Source organism: Heptranchias perlo, chromosome 4 (genome assembly GCF_035084215.1).
Source record: "Heptranchias perlo isolate sHepPer1 chromosome 4, sHepPer1.hap1, whole genome shotgun sequence".
Lineage (NCBI taxonomy): Eukaryota > Metazoa > Chordata > Chondrichthyes > Hexanchiformes > Hexanchidae > Heptranchias > Heptranchias perlo.
Window position 1 is genome coordinate 12502049 of NC_090328.1, and position 15937 is coordinate 12517985.

The window sequence follows — 15937 nt, forward strand, 5'->3', positions numbered from 1 at the left end:
TCACATTTTTAAAATCACCAACAACAACTCACTATGTGAAGAAATGAGACGTCACACTTATAATTGTTCACTTGCTGGGCAAGAGAGGTCGATTGGCAGTCAATAACAACTACCATGTCATTAAAAGGGCTCCTTATGCTTTGGTTGTAAAGCACTTTGGGACGTCCCGAGGTTGTGAAAGGCGTGATTTTTAAACGCGAGTCTTTCTTTCTTCGTATGAATTACTAGACTTGACTTTCTGTGGTGAGTTTAACGGGCAATTCATGCGCAAATGCAGCAACTTCATAAAACTCACGGGGAAGTTAAGGGCGAGATGCCGTTTTCACAAAGTTAACGGCAAATCGTCCAGCAACTTGTGGCGTTTCGCAGTTCATGGAGTATCTCTTCCTCCCCACAAGTTGCTGATTTCCACATTGTATGTCGTTTTCATTTTCTTTGAACACCTTTGATTCTTAGTTACAGAAATATTGGAGATGGGCAGAAAGGCTGTTTGACTGGGTGGGGTGTTGGAGGTGAGAGGTCATGTGATGAAACCTCCTGGAATACGTCCAACAAGAGTTGGCGACCCTGGTTATAGCTCCATCTCCGAACAATGCTCGTATCGAGCAAGGCTCCTCATTGGCAGCAGAGCTTCATACTGTATAGTTTCCACAAGTCAATAAATATAAACTCTAATGGCTTTTAAATAATATATAAAGTTATGTACTTAATATCCTGAGATGTTGACAGTAGTTTCACTTTCAAAATCGAGATGTTAATCTTGTGTAAATGCGCACTTCAGTTATTGTGGTAACTCCAGGACCTAACTCCAGGATCTAACCTGCGATTTTGAATTAATCTATATACCTGTCTTTCTCTAACTCTGTCTATTTGTCCATCTACCTTTTTGTCTTTCTTTCTATTGTAGAAATGTAAGGACTCTTACAACACCAGGTTATAGTCCAACAGTTTTATTTGAAAATCACAAGCTTTCGGAGCTTACCTCCTTCGTCGGGTGAGTGAGTGAAGGGTTCTAAAATCGCATCGCATATATTAGGCTGGGAGACGATCACAGCAATCAAAGGTGTCGTTGGTGTTCAGACAGGTTAGCCACGGAAAACATTACTTCCCAGTATACTGAATACACAATGGGTCAGATGATAAAGCCAGGGAGAGAAAGAGACCCGAAAGGCAGAGAGAGAGAGAATGTCCAGTATTAAAAACAGATAACTTTTTTTTTCGCTGGTGGGGTTACGTGTAGCATGACATGAACCCAAGATCCCGGTTGAGGCCGTCCTCATGGTTGCGGAACTTGGCTATCAATTTCTGCTCGAAGATTTTGCATTGTCGTGTGTCTTGAAGGCCGCCTTGGAGAACGCTTACCCGAAGATCGGTGGCTGAATGTCCTTGACTGCTGAAGTGTTCCCTGACTGGGAGGGAACCCTCCTGTCTGGCGATTGTTGTGCGGTGTCCGTTCATCCGTTGTTGGCGAGACCATGCAGACACTGCGACAACGGATGAACGGACACCGCGCAACAATCGCCAGACAGGAGAGTTCCCTCCCAGTCGGGGAACACTTCAGCAGTCAAGGACATTCAGCCACCGATCTTCGGGTAAGCGTTCTCCAAGGCGGCCTTCTAGACACACGACAACGCAAAATCGTCGAGCAGAAATTGATAGCCAAGTTCCGCACCCATGAGGACGGCCTCAACCGGGATCTTGGGTTCATATCACGCTACACGTAACCCCACCAGCGGAAAAAAAAGTTATCTGTTTTTAATACAACTGGGCATTCTCTCTCTCTCTCTCTGCCTTTCGGGTCTCTTTCTCTCTCTGGCTTTGTAATCTGACCCATTGTGTATTCAGTATACTTGGATGTAATGTTTTCCGTGGCTAACCTGTCTGAACACCAACGACACCTTTGATTGCTGTGATCGTCTCCCAGCCTAATATATGCGATGCGATTTTAGAACCCTTCACTCGCTCACCTGACGAAGGAGGTAAGCTCCGAAAGCTTGTGATTTTCAAATAAAACTGTTGGACTATAACCTGGTATTGTAAGATTCCTTACATTTGTCCACCCCAGTCCATCACCGGCATCTCCACATCATTTCTATTGTAGAATCATAGAATCATAGAAAGGTTACAGCACGGAAGGAGACCATTCAGCCCTTCGAGTCCGTGCCGGCTCTATGCAAGAGTAATCCAGCGAGTCCCATTGCCCCGCCCTATTCCCGTAGCCCTGCAAATTTTTCCCTTTCAAGTATTTATCCCATTCCCTTTTGAAGGCCATGATTGAATCTGCCTCCAACACCCCTTCTGGCAGTGTATTCCAGATCCAAACCACTCGCTGTGTAAAAAAGTTTTTCCTCATGTCACCTTTGTTTCTTTTGCCTATCACCTTAAATCTATGTCCTCTGGTCCTTGACCTTTCTGCTGTTATCCAAAGAAGTTTTTTATCTTGATGAATGTAGGTTTCCTGTTTGTTTTCTGATTGGACCATCAGCGCTCATTCAGATTGCAAAACGCAAATAGAAAGCAGCCATGACAGTTACCATTATCACATTACGTAGATTTACATAGAATTTACAGCACAGAAACAGGCCATTTGGCCCAACAGGTCTGTGCCAGTGTTTATGCTCCACATGCGCTTCCTTCTACTCTATTTACTTCATCTCACCCTGACACCATATCCTGCTATTCCTTTCTCCCATGTACTTATCTAGCTTCCTCTTAAATGCATCTATGCTATTTGCCTGAACCACTCCATGTGGTAACGACTTCTACAGTCTCACCACTCTTTGAGTAAAGAAGTTTCTCCTGAATTCCTTACAGGTTTTATTAATGATTATCTTATGTTTTAGTGGTATCTATTAATGATTTAGACTTGAATGTGGGGGGTTTGATCAAGTAGTTTGCAGATGATAAAAAATTGGCCATGCAGTTGATAGTGAGGAGGAAAGCTGTAGACTGCAGGAAGATATCAATGGACTGGTCAGATAGGCAGAAGCGTGGCAAATGGAATTCAATCTGGAGGAGTGTGAGGTAATGCATTTGGGGAGGGCAAACAAGGCAAGGGAGCACACAATAAATGGGAGGGTACTGAGAGGTGTAGGGGAACAAAGGGATCTTGGAGTTCGTGTTGACAGATCCCTGAAGGTAGCAGGACGGGTAGATAAGGTGGTTAATAAGGCATACAGGATACTTTCCTTTATTAGCCATGGCATAGAATATAAGGGCAGGGAGGTTATGCTAGAACAGTATAAAACATTGGTTTGGCCACAGCTTGAGTACTGTGTACAGTTCTGGTCACCACCTTACAGGAAAGATGTGATTGCACTAGAGAGGGTACAGAGGAGATTTACGAGGCTGTTGCCAGGGCTGGAGAATTTTAGCTATGAGAAGAGATTGGATAGGCTGAGGTTGTTTTCTTTGCAATAAAGGAGGCTGAGGGGAGATTTAATTGAGGTGTATAAAATTATGACGGGACTGGATAGAGTGGATAGGGAGGACCTATTTCCCTTAGCAGAGGGGTCAGTGACCGGGGGACATAGATTTAAAGTAATTGGTAGAAGGATTAGAGAGCAGCCGAGGACAATTCTTTTCACCCAGAGGGTGGTGGGGGGTCTGGAACTCACTGCCTGAAAGGGTGGTAGAGGCAGAAACCCTCAACTCATTTAAAAAGCACTTAGATGTGCACTTGAAGTGCCGTAACCGACAGGGCAACAGACCAAGTGCTGGAAAGTGGGATTAAGCTGGATAGCTCTTTTGTAGCCAGCACGGACACGATGGGCCGAAAGGCCTCCTTCTGTGCCGTAACTTTTTGTGATTTATGGCCCCTACTTTTGGACACCTCTACAAATGGAAACATCTTTACGTCTACCCTGTCAAACTCCTTTATAATTTTAGACCTCTATCAGGTCATCCTAGTCTCTTTTCTAGAGAAAAGAACCTATTTAGTGGTTCCCTCCCTCAATTCCCCCATTTACTGGCACCCTCCCTCCCCCAATTCCCCCATTTACTGGCACCCTCCCTCAATTCCCCCATTTACTGGTGCCCTACTCCAATTCCCCCATTTATTCGCACCCTCCCCCAATTCCCCCATTTACTGGCACCCTCCCCCAATTCCCCCATTTACTGGTGCCCGCCTCCAATTACCCCAATTACTGGTGCACTCCCCCAACTACCCCATTTACTGCTGCCCTCCAATTTCCCCATTAGCTGATACCCTCTCCCATAATACTGGTGCTGTCTCCCAATTTCCCCATTTAGTTACCCTCCCTATACCCCCATTTACGTGCCCACCTTCAATTACCATATTTACTGCTGCCCCCCTTCAATCCGGGAGCTAATGTAAGTCAACGAGCACAGGGGTGATGGGTGAACGGGACTTGGTGCGAGTTAGGATACGGGCAGAAGAGTTTTGGATCAGCTCAAGTTTACGGAGGGAGGAAGCTGAAAGGCCGGCCAGGAGAGCACATCATCCTGTGTCATTTGTTCACCATAATGGGCTCAATATCTGGAGAGCTGTTGATTGGTTACAAAGTGATGTATCTAAAACAAGTAACTTTTAATGTTTCTTTATCCAAATAAAGTGGCAAATATCTGGCAAAGACTCACAAGTAAAATTACTGTAAGCGTTTACCACAAGCCAGGCCGGTGGACTTCGATTTTCAGGAAAAGGAACGTACGGAATTGCAGAATGTCATTTTCAAAACAGCTGGGGAAAATCCCAGAACCTCTGCATGAAACAAAATTTGCCTTACTCAGTTACTGTAACACGCACACGCTGGCTGTGGAGAATATCAGCTCCTTAGTAGATTGCAGGTATCTTCTGTCTTCATGGAAAACCATGGAATCAAGGAATATGGTACCCAAAGCACAAGTAAAAAATCTTGGCATCCTAGGTGAATTTGACTTATTCAGTCACTGTAAACCAAAGGCCCAGTAGACAACAATCAGTTCCTCACTTCAAATGACTTTTACTAGAGGAGACTTAAATATTGAAGATATAATGCACAATTGTTCAAATTTAGATCTGACATGTCAATCGGTTACTACGGGATTTTTGGTCACAGTGGAGGAGGTGATAGAGATAATCCCGACTACCCAGAGCCTGAAAATTCCGTCGGGATTCTGCCAATCCCCTGCCCTAACTTCGGGGAAATTCCCGAAGGAACGGGGCAAATGGCTGAAAGCAGCCCGAGTTACGACAGGAGAAGCCCCACGGGAATTTCAGGGCCCGAGTGGATTACTTCATTCCTCCCTTTTTCTTCTTTCTTTTTTCCTCTTCGACAGTCGCTCTATCTGAGCACGCGCTATTATAAAATTGCAATCAGCGCCCTGCTTTGCAAATGTTAAACAAAGCACTGGGCCATTATTGATGATCGCAGCATTGGCCTGAGGAATTACAGTTGTCAAAAAAAACGGTACCAAGATGATTTGTGCTGAATCTATTTTGTCGCCTGCACTTTGTTGCATTTGGACGAGAAACAATTGCAAGCAACCTTTCAATCTTAATTGGGTCATCCAGTATAAATAGCGCTAATAAATCAATACATATAAATTCCACCGAATTATGCATTACATGCTTCCTGACCATTATTCACTGTGATTTAGTTTGCTGCAAAACTACCATCCCTTGATGTTTATTCAATATCTTTGCGTTGTTCGACCTCTCCACATGCTACAGATACATCTCCCTTGAGTACTAAAGGACCAAGTGGCATAAACTTGACTTAAATAAAACATCTTGCTGGAGTTTCTGAGGTAGGAAGAGTGAAAAGACCAGATAGGGAGCCTGCCGACAATACAAATTGTCATCTCTGTATTAATCACTGGTTAAGTTACTTAATATATTAAAATTCCAGAAGATGTTTCTCCCTATTTTTAATCCACTTTCTACCCGTCCTGTTAGATGCCTTGTGTGTGACACCAAGAAGTGGGCACACAATGGAATGTGAAGTGTGTCCCAATACTAGTCTTCAGTTCGGGCTGATTCAGAGAGTCTGTGATTTTCCTTCCTCCCCAAAGGGCCACTTGTAGAGAGAAGATGTTTGACAACACATTAGACATCCTAACCGTACCCAATGGAATTAACCTGCCTCCCACAGTGAATCGTCATTAAATTCACTCTGTTTTAATCCCGCAGTTTTTGTTGATTTCGTTCTGATTTTTTTTGGTTTAGAGGACATGACCTTGATAGAAAATTATTTGCAAAACTGTTTATATTTATTTGTCAGATATATGTGACACAATGCTATAACAACACTCCTCTATGTTTTACTCATAGCTCCCACGTCCCTCTGCTCCATAATCGAGGGCTGCTCTTTTAGACACTCTGCCCTCTGCTCTCCTAATCTGCCCTTATTTGGCTTGGCACCAATTTTGCTGCTAACTCTGAAGCACTGTGGGACATTTCTGTGTTATAGGCACGATATTAATGTTGTTGTTGCTGTTGTGCTAAAATAACAGAAATAGCAATAGACAAAGAAAATTAATAATATGTCATGAAATAGTGCTTGTTTTCTGCTGCTAAGTGATTGGAGAGACCCATCATACTTGACATAGAATCATGGAATCATAGAATGGTTACAGCACAGAAGGAGGCCATTCGGCCCATTGAGTCCACGCCGGCTCTATGCAAGAGCAATCCAGCTAGTCCCACTCCCCCGCCCTGTCCCCGTAGCCCTTCAAATTTTTTCCTTTCAAGTATTTATCCAGTTCCCTTTTGAAGGCCATGATTGAATCTGCCTCCACCACCCCCTCGGGCAGTGCATTCCAGATCCTAAACACTCGCTGTGTAAAAAAGTTTTCCCTCATGTCACCTTTGGTTCTTTTGCCAATCACCTTAAATCTATGTCCTCTGGTTCTTGACCCTTCCGCCATTGGGAAGTTTCTCTATATCTACTCTGCCTAGACCCTTCGTGATTTTGAATACCTCTATCAAATCTCTTCACAAACGTCTCTGTTCCAAGGAGAACAACCCCAGCTTCTCCAGTCTATCCATGTAACTAAAGTCCCTCATCCCTGGAATCATTTTAGTAAATCTCTTTTGCACCTTCTCTAAGGCCTTCACTTCTTTCCTAAAATGCAGTGCCCAGAACTGGACATAATACTCCAGTTGTGGTCGAACCAGTGTTTTATAACCGTTCACCATGACTTCCAGGATCCCGTATGCTTTTTTAACCACTTTCTCAACCTGCTCTGCCTCCTTCAACAATTTGTGCACATATACCCCAAGATCTCTCTGTTCCTGTACCCCTTTTAGAGTTGTGCCCTCTAGTTTATATTGCCTCTCCTCGTTCTTCCTACCAGAGAACCTTCCTACATTCTTGGCATTCTCTCTCTCCTCCTTCAAGATGTTCCTTAAAACCTACCTCTTTGACCAAGGTTTTGGTCACCGATCCTAATATCTCCTTTTGTGGCTCAGTGTCAAATTTTGTTGGATAATCGCTCCTGTGAAGCACCGTGGGATGTTTTACTACATTAACAGCGCTATGTAAATGCGAGTTGTTGTTGTTGTTGTTGTTGTTGTTGTTGTTGACATGATGTCCTGAGTCAATGGAGGAGATGATTCTTGCTCTCGCTCACGTCAGGAGGGATGACCTTTGCCTTGACCTATTTGAATCACGTTGATGGCCTTTGTGTCTGTTCATTCAATGGAGTGTAATTCTGTAAAAAAAAAGATTACAGCTTAAGGGAAACTGAAGTGAGCATCGACTGACTGGGATTTTTCAATTGTACTTACCAAAATACAGTGAAAACTCTCCTAAAGATTCCCCGCTTCTTCACGGTGGCTCCTTCCCAAATTTCACCTCAAAAATTAAGTAATAAATTATAATAAATAATAACGAATGTCAGCTTCGAGTCTTTGAGTCCGAGGATTGCCAGTTCAAGCTGCACTCCGGTTTTTTGCACATCATTTAGGCTGACACTTCAGTGCAGTACAGGGCGAGTGCTATATTATCAGAAGTTTTGTCTCCTGGATGAATGTTTAAAGGAGGCCCCATCCTCAGTGTGTCTGTTCAAGTGGAGGCTAATAATCGCATGGCACTATTCCTGCCCCAACTAACACCACTGAAAACAAATTAACTGGACATTCATCCCACTACCAAAAGACATACTTGCTCTCGAGGCAGTACAAAGAAGGTTCACTCAGTTAATCCCGGGGATGAGGGGGCGGACATATGAGGAGAGGTTGAGTAGATTGGGACTCTACTCATTGGAGTTCAGAAGAATGAGAGGCGATCTTATTGAAACATATAAGATTGTGAAGGGGCTTTGATCGGGTGGATGCGGTAAGGATGTTCCCAAGGATGGGTGAAACTAGAACTAAGGGGCATAATCTTAGAATAAGGGGCTGCTCTTTCAAAACTGAGATGAGAAACTTCTTCACTCAGAGGGTGGTAGGTCTGTGGAATTTGCTGCCCCAGGAAGCTGTGGAAGCTACATCATTAAATAAATTTAAAACAGAAATCGACAGTTTCCTAGAAGTAAAGGGAATTAGGGGTTACGGGGAGCGGGCAGGAAATTGGACATGAATTTAGATTTGAGGTTAGGATCAGATCAGCCATGATCTTATTGAATGGTGGAGCAGGCTCGAGGGGCCGATTGGCCTACTCCTGCTCCTATTTCTTATGTACTTATGTGTTTGTGCTGTATCCAAAATGGCTGCCGTATTTGTCCAATCTACTGAATTGGGGTGTGGGGAAAGGACGGGCAGGAAGAATATTATCTATTTTTCAATTATTCATATTTTGCAGTCAGTTATTATGGAATAATTTCAATCTGTGCACTTGCTTTCTGTTATAGTAGGATTTACAAGAAAATTAACTGGATTTTGCTGTGAGCGGTGAATGAATGGTACCAGCTGTTCATTAGACTTGTACTTGCCCAGAGACTTTCGATGAGCCTTTGCATGGCAAATTACTGTCAACGGGACAGCCAAATGGCACAGCGCTCTCCACAGGGCATCTGGGGCTTGCGTGAACAGGGCAAGCAACTGTGTATCGCCTTAACCAGTCAGATTGAAGAATCGTTAATGACAGCGCAGAGTCAGACCCAGGAAGTGTAAGTTAGAATAATGAATTCAATGTCAAATCGGCTACAGAAAGAGAAACAGAGGGGAAGAAAGATTGGATTAAGAGACAGAGATAAATGAGACAGAAAGGAAAAGTTTAAAAAAAAGTATGAAAATTTATTTTAAAATGTCTAACAATAATTAAAAGCTTGAAGGAATGAGATTCCACACTTGTAAACGTTAATTTTCAGTGCCAGAGAGGTTGTTTGGCAGTAATTAAGATTTACCATGCCGTTAAAAGGGTACTTACATGGGAATATACAAGCCCTAACTTTTATTGGCGAGTTCAGTCCCTATGTATGAGGTAAGTACAGGAACTTCATGCCGTTCAATACATTTGAACGGCGAGTCAGATGGCGAGATGCTGTTTTTGTGCAGCTTTTGGAGGAGCATCACATTCTGAACAGCAACTTTCCGACTTCCGCGTTTAACTGCACAAGTGCGGTCGCTGGAAGTAACTGTCCGGTTTGCGCATCAATAATGGTGAGCGCTGTTAGCCTTACCATTGCTTTTATAGCAAAATCCGGGCCATTATTTCAAAATACTCTCTAATTAAGTAGAATTTTATAAGCATATAAATGCTAATCTTGGTCTTTAAGTCCACAAATCGAGGTAAGGCAGGTGCGACATATCAGTTATTAAGGATATAAGTAAATATGCGAGTGCACTTTTTTATATATCTTTTCACTATATCTAGGTTCACTAGATTGATTCCTGGGATGAGACGGGTGTGCTATGAGGAGAGATTGAGTAGAATGGGCCTATACTCTCTGGAGCTTAGAAGAATGAGAGGTGATCTCATTGAAACGTATAAAATTCTTAGAGGGCTTGACAGAGGAGAGGCTGTTTCCCCTGACTGGAGATTCTGGAACAAGGGAGTCACAGTCTCAAGATAAGCGGTTGGCCATTTAGGACTAAGAGGAGGAACGATTTCTTCACTCAGAGGGTTGTGAATCTTTAGAATTCTCTACCCCAGAGGGCTGTGGATGCTCAGTCGTTGAGTATATTCAAGACTGAGATCCATTGATACTTGGACTCTAGGGGAATCAAGGGATATGGGGATAGGGCGAGAAAGTGGAGTTGAGGTAGAAGATCAGCCATGATCTTATTGAATGGCGGAGCAGGCTCGAGGGGCCGTATGGCCTACTCCTGGTCCTATTTCTTAAGTTCTTAAGTTCTTTTATCTCAATGTGGCATTATCAGAAAAGTGTGACAGTGAAAGTATTGCAGGAAGCAAATGTGACAAAGGAAGCAGGTGCTGCTCGCAATAATTTAATTGCATTATTTATATGTAAATCAGTATGAGAATTTTGAGATGTTTCTTTATTACCAGTAAACACTGTAACAACGGTACAAATAATCAACAGACCACCATGAGTCAGTCTAAAAGGCAGAGAGTGTAAGTTGCTGTGCCACTGTATGTGAAGCTTTTTTTACCACGATAAATCCAGTTGCTTTATTTTCAATCATATTTTGCTAGATTAATAGGAACCATAACAGTAATACAGCATAAGGGCAACCTGTGAAGGAGACATAAATGTTTTTACCATACTCTAGTACCTCAGCTTCTTAGAAGAGGGGAATTCACGGGAATATGGTGACTTTAAACTGAGGCAGACATTCAATGGGTGCTTTGTAACGTTTATTGCTTTGATAAACGCTTAAACTAACAAATTAGACATGGAGATAAATTAACATTGTACTAAATAGGACAAAGCCATTTTAGAGCCTAAACCTGAAGTAATCTATAAGGGAAGTAATAATTTGTTTTTAGGGAAGGTGGTATGTAGTCTCGTAAACTTATTGGAACATTAGAAACAGGAGTAGGCCATTCAGCCCCTCGTGCCTGCTCTACCATTTGATAAGATCATGTCTGATCTGTGATCTAACTCCATATACCTGCCTTTGGCCCATATCCCTTAATACCTTTGGTTGCCAAAAAGCTATCTATCTCAGATTTAAATTTAGCAATTGAGCTAGTATCAACTGCCGTTTGCGGAAGAGAGTTCCAAACTTCTACCACCCTTTGTGTGTAGAAATGTTTTCTAATCTCGCTCCTGAAAGGTCTGGCTCTAATTTTTAGACTGTGCCCCCTACTCCTAGAATCCCCAACCAGCGGAAATAGTTTCTCTCTATCCACCCTATCTGTTCCCCTTAATATCTTATAAACTTTGATCAGATCACCCCTTAACCTTCGAAACTCTAGAGAATACAACCCCAATTTGTGTAATCTCTCCTCGTAACTTAACCCTTGAAGTCCGGGTATCATTTACCCGCCTTAGCTCCATATCCCTTGAAACCCTGACCTAACAAAAAGCTCTAATTATCCCAGCATCCACAGTATTTTGAGGGAAGAAAATTCCAGATTTCTACTACCCTTTGTGTGAAAATGTGCTTCCTGACTTCCCTCCAAAAAGCTCTAATTTTAAGATGACGCCACCTCGCTCTTGGTTTCCACCTCCAGAGGAAATCGCCTCTCCGTATCTACCCGATTGAATATTTTATCATTTCAAACACCTCAGTTGGATCACCCTTCAGTCTTCGATACTTAAGGGAATACAAGCCATGTTTATCCAACCCGGTGCTTCTTGTTGTTGGCCAGCATTTTGGTATTAATATGATTGACAGCCCGATTCTCATGAGCTGTGTCAAGAAATATCGATCTCTATTGAGTAAAAACAGCAAACTTTAAAATGTAAGAATCGGAATGATTTATGCCGTGAGGATTTTTTTTTTTTTGTTGAGCCTGAAATAATTGAGAAAGCTCTTTTGAATTTCAATTTAGCGCTCGTGGATTTTCCGTGGCAATGCCCATAGATGTGCTGTTCTATTGTGTTGGTCTGTTAAGCCTCCGACTCCCAGCAGACCATGAAATGTGCCATCACCCAGGTTTTTTTTTTCTCTCCCTTCGAGCCGTCAACAGGACCTTCTCCCTTAATAGGTTTGACCTCTTTTGACCTCCCGCCACACAACAGGTTATCACTCTCTCACCCAGAGGAATGTGGAACTCACTACCACGAGGAGTAGCTGAGGCAAATAGCATAGATGCATTTAAGGGGAAGTTAGATAAACACATGAGGGAGAAAGGAATAGAAGGGTAGGCTGATAGGGTTAGATGAAGTAGGGAGGGAGGAGACTCGTGTGAACTGGCACGGACTAGTTGGGCCGAATGGCCTGTTTCTGTGCTGTACATTCTATGTCATTCTATGATTTTGCACTTTCTCTCACCCCCTCCACCTGTATAGCATCTCTTGTGATGCGTGTGTGAGTCTCCCTCCCTTCCCCTGTACCCCAATAAACAGTTGGTTGATTTGATTGTTTTTGGAACTGAGCCAATCAGAAATTAAACACTAGAAATGGTCCTGCAATCTGATTGGTCCTCATATATGGTTTGGGATTTGATTGGTTGAAGGGACCGCTTGGCCCAACAGTGGTCGCTGATTGGTTGAAATTCTGAAATGTGATTGGCTGTTGTGACAGTGATTTCTTGCTCTGCCAACAAGAGGGTGCAGAAGAGATTTACTGGAATGATTCCAGAGATGAGGGACTTTAGTTACATGGATAGACTGGAGAAGCTGGGGCTGTTCTCCTTGGAACAGAGATAGTTGCAAGGAGATTTGATAGAGGTATTCAAAATCATTAAGGGTCTAGACAGAGTAGATAGAGAGAAACTGTTCCCATTGGCGGAAGGGTCAAGAACCAGAGGACATAGGTTTAAGGTGATTGGCAAAAGAACCAAAGGTGACATGAGGAAAAACTTTTTTACACAGCGAGTGGTTAAGATCTGGAATGCACTGCCCGAGGGGGTGGTGGAGGCAGATTCAATCATGGCCTTCAAAAGAGAACTGGATAAGTACTTGAAAGGAAAAGAATTACAGGGCTACGGAGAAAGGGCGGGGGAGTGGGACTAGCTGGATTGCTCTTGCATAGAGCCAACACGGACTCGATGGGCCAAATGGCCTCCTTCTGCGCTGTAACCTTTCTATGATTCTATCTGGTTGCTTGAAGGATTCCTATAACATGACACTGTTACAAAACATCCCCAATTCTAGTTTCATAACATGTACTCCCACCCCTCCGCCCAGTCAAACAGCCTTTATTCTCATCTCCAATATTTTTACAACTAATAAACAAAAGTGTTAGGAACATAAGAACAGGAGTGGGCCATTCAGGCCCTCGAGTCTGTTCCATCATTCAATTAGATCATGGCTGATCTGTATCTTGATTCCATCTACCCGCCTTGGTTCCATTAATACCCTTGCCTAACAAAAATCTATCAATCTCAGATTTGAAATTTTCAATTGACCCCCAGCCTCAACAGCTTTTTGGGGGAGAGAGTTCCTGATTTCCACTACCCTTTGTGTGAAGAAGTGCTTCCTGACATCACCCCTGAACGGCCTAGCTCTAATTTTAAGGTTATGCCCCCTTGATTTGGACTCCCCCACCAGAGGAAATAGTTTCTCTCCATCTACCCTATCAACTCCTTTAATAATCTTAAACACCTCAATTAAATTACCCCTTAATCTTCGATTCTCGAGGGAATACAAGCCTAATGCAACCTGTCCTCATAATTTAACCCTTTTAGCCCCGGTATCATTCTGTTCGCTGCACCCCCTCCAAGGCCAATATATCCTACCTGAGGTGCGATGCTCAGAACTGAACGCAGTACTCTAAATGGGGTCTAACCAGAGCTTTATATAACTGTAACATAATACAAAGGGGTGCAATACAATATTAGAAAATGTGAGGTTATGCACTTTGGCAGGAAAAATCAGAGAGCAAGTTATTATCTTAAAGGCGAGAAACTGGAAAGTACTGCAGTTCAAAGGGACCTGGGGGTCCTAGTGTAAGAAAATCAAAAAGTTAGTATGCAGGTGCAGCAGGTGATCAAGAAGGCCAACGGAATGTTGGCTTTTATTGCTCGGGGGATAGAATATAAAAACAGGGAGGTATTGCTGCAGTTATATAAGGTATTGGTGAGACCGCACCTGGAATACTGCATACAGTTTTGGTCTCCATACTTAAGAAAAGACATACTTGCTCTTGAGGCAGTACAAAGAAGGTTCACTCGGTTAATCCCGGGGATGAGGGGGCGGACATATGAGGAGAGGTTGAGTAGATTGGGACTCTACTCATTGGAGTTCAGAAGAATGAGAGGCGATCTTATTGAAACATATAAGATTGTGAAGGGGCTTGATCGGGTGGATGCGGTAAGGATGTTCCCAAGGATGGGTGAAACTAGAACGAGGGGGCATAATCTTAGAATAAGGGGCTGCTCTTTCAAAACTGAGATGAGGAGAAACTTCTTCACTCAGAGGGTGGTAGGTCTGTGGAATTTGCTGCCCCAGAAAGCTGTGGAAGCTACATCATTAAATAAATTTAAAACAGAAATAGACAGTTTCCTAGAAGTAAAGGGAATTAGGGGTTACGGGGAGCGGGCAGGAAATTGGACATGATTTTAGATTTGAGGTTAGGATCAGATCAGCCATGATCTTATTGAATGGCGGAGCAGGCTCGAGGGGCCGATTGGCCTACTCCTGCTCCTATTTCTTATGTTCTTATAACTTCCACCCCTTTGTATTCCAGGTCCCTTGAGATAAAAGCGCCTGGAATTCAACAGGCCAAATGTTCAAAGAAAATGAAAAAGAAAATGCACTTTTTTTAATGTTTCCTATAATTTTTCTACTGGGTTTGCTTGCAGGAGATTAATCTTTAATTCCTGGAATCTCCAGGACAAACCTGGAGAGTTGACAACCCTACTGTTTGCACATTTAAGACAGTCATGACTTCTCAGACCTTATGAACAAAGGAGATGGACATTTTGCACATTAAACCAGACATAGTAGTGTTTCTTTTCGCAGTCTGTCAATGTTGTCGGCACTTTAATTGCAAGCCCAGATGATTGAGGGTTTTTTTTTGGAACAGCAGAATCATTAGAAACTCAATAAAATGAGCAGGTGATGTAATGACCATGCAAGTGCTAATGTACAATTATCCCCTTAAGTGTCAGGTAATTAGGCAATAATGAATGTGAAGGAGCAGTATTAAGAACTCCAGTGTCTTGTTGCAGCAGTTGGTATAGTTGAGTGCACAAGAGCAGCGAGGCATTATTGCATTTTAGAGCAAGAAAAAGAAAAAGAGATTGATAGGTAGAAGGTCCACAAACTTCGTTTGGTCCGTGACATCTATAACTAATATAGGAACAGGAGTAGGCCATTCAGTCCCTTGAGCTTGTTCTGCCATTCAATTAGATCATGGCCGATCTGTACCTTTCTTCATTAAAATTGGACACTGGATGGCTTGTATTTGAGCACATGAGGAAAAATCTGCATTTGCAATCTCCTACAATCTAGTATTTTCTATGGATGTCAAGTCCTTGGAAGGGGTACAGAGGAGATTTACCAGAATGAGGGACTTCAGTTATGTGGAGAGACTGGAGAAGGTGGGGTTGTTCTCCTTAGAGCAGAGAGAAGGTTAAGGGGAGATTTCATAGAGGTGTTCAAAATCATGAGGGGGGTTGATAGAGTAAATGGGGAGAGACTGTTTCCACTGGCAGGAGGGTCGGTAACCAGGTTTTGTTTCATGTATTCCTAGCCTTTCTTTATTGGTGTTCAAAAGCATTTGGTCCACTGATTTCAACAGCCTCTGTGTGAATATGATTGTGAATATGAATTGATGTGGCTGCAACAGGTTTAGAAATCGGCAGATATCTAACTGTTTAGTTTGATGTATGTGTGTGATTAGTTGCAAATCTCCAGCGAGCCTCCTCTTGTCTGCTGTTTTAATTTCTGGCCTTACATTGTAGTCCACCAGCCCTGTATGTTCAAATATCTGTGGCAATGAAGCATGTTTCCAGACATGACTGGTAATTGCTGT

At 42.9% G+C, this 15937-nt stretch overlaps 1 protein-coding gene across 4 annotated transcripts in view; it reads left to right on the forward strand.

The window, feature by feature from the left end:
- galntl6 (polypeptide N-acetylgalactosaminyltransferase like 6) overlaps positions 1-15937 on the forward strand; it is a 1033047-nt gene that overhangs the window by 204624 nt on the left and 812486 nt on the right. The window contains exon 3 of one of the 4 annotated variants that reach the window (XM_067982488.1): positions 2181-2191. The exons of the other annotated variants lie outside the window; for them this stretch is intronic. Coding sequence (XP_067838589.1) covers positions 2181-2191 — 11 coding nt within the window. The remainder of the gene's footprint in view (positions 1-2180; positions 2192-15937) is intronic. 4 annotated transcript variants of the gene reach the window in all.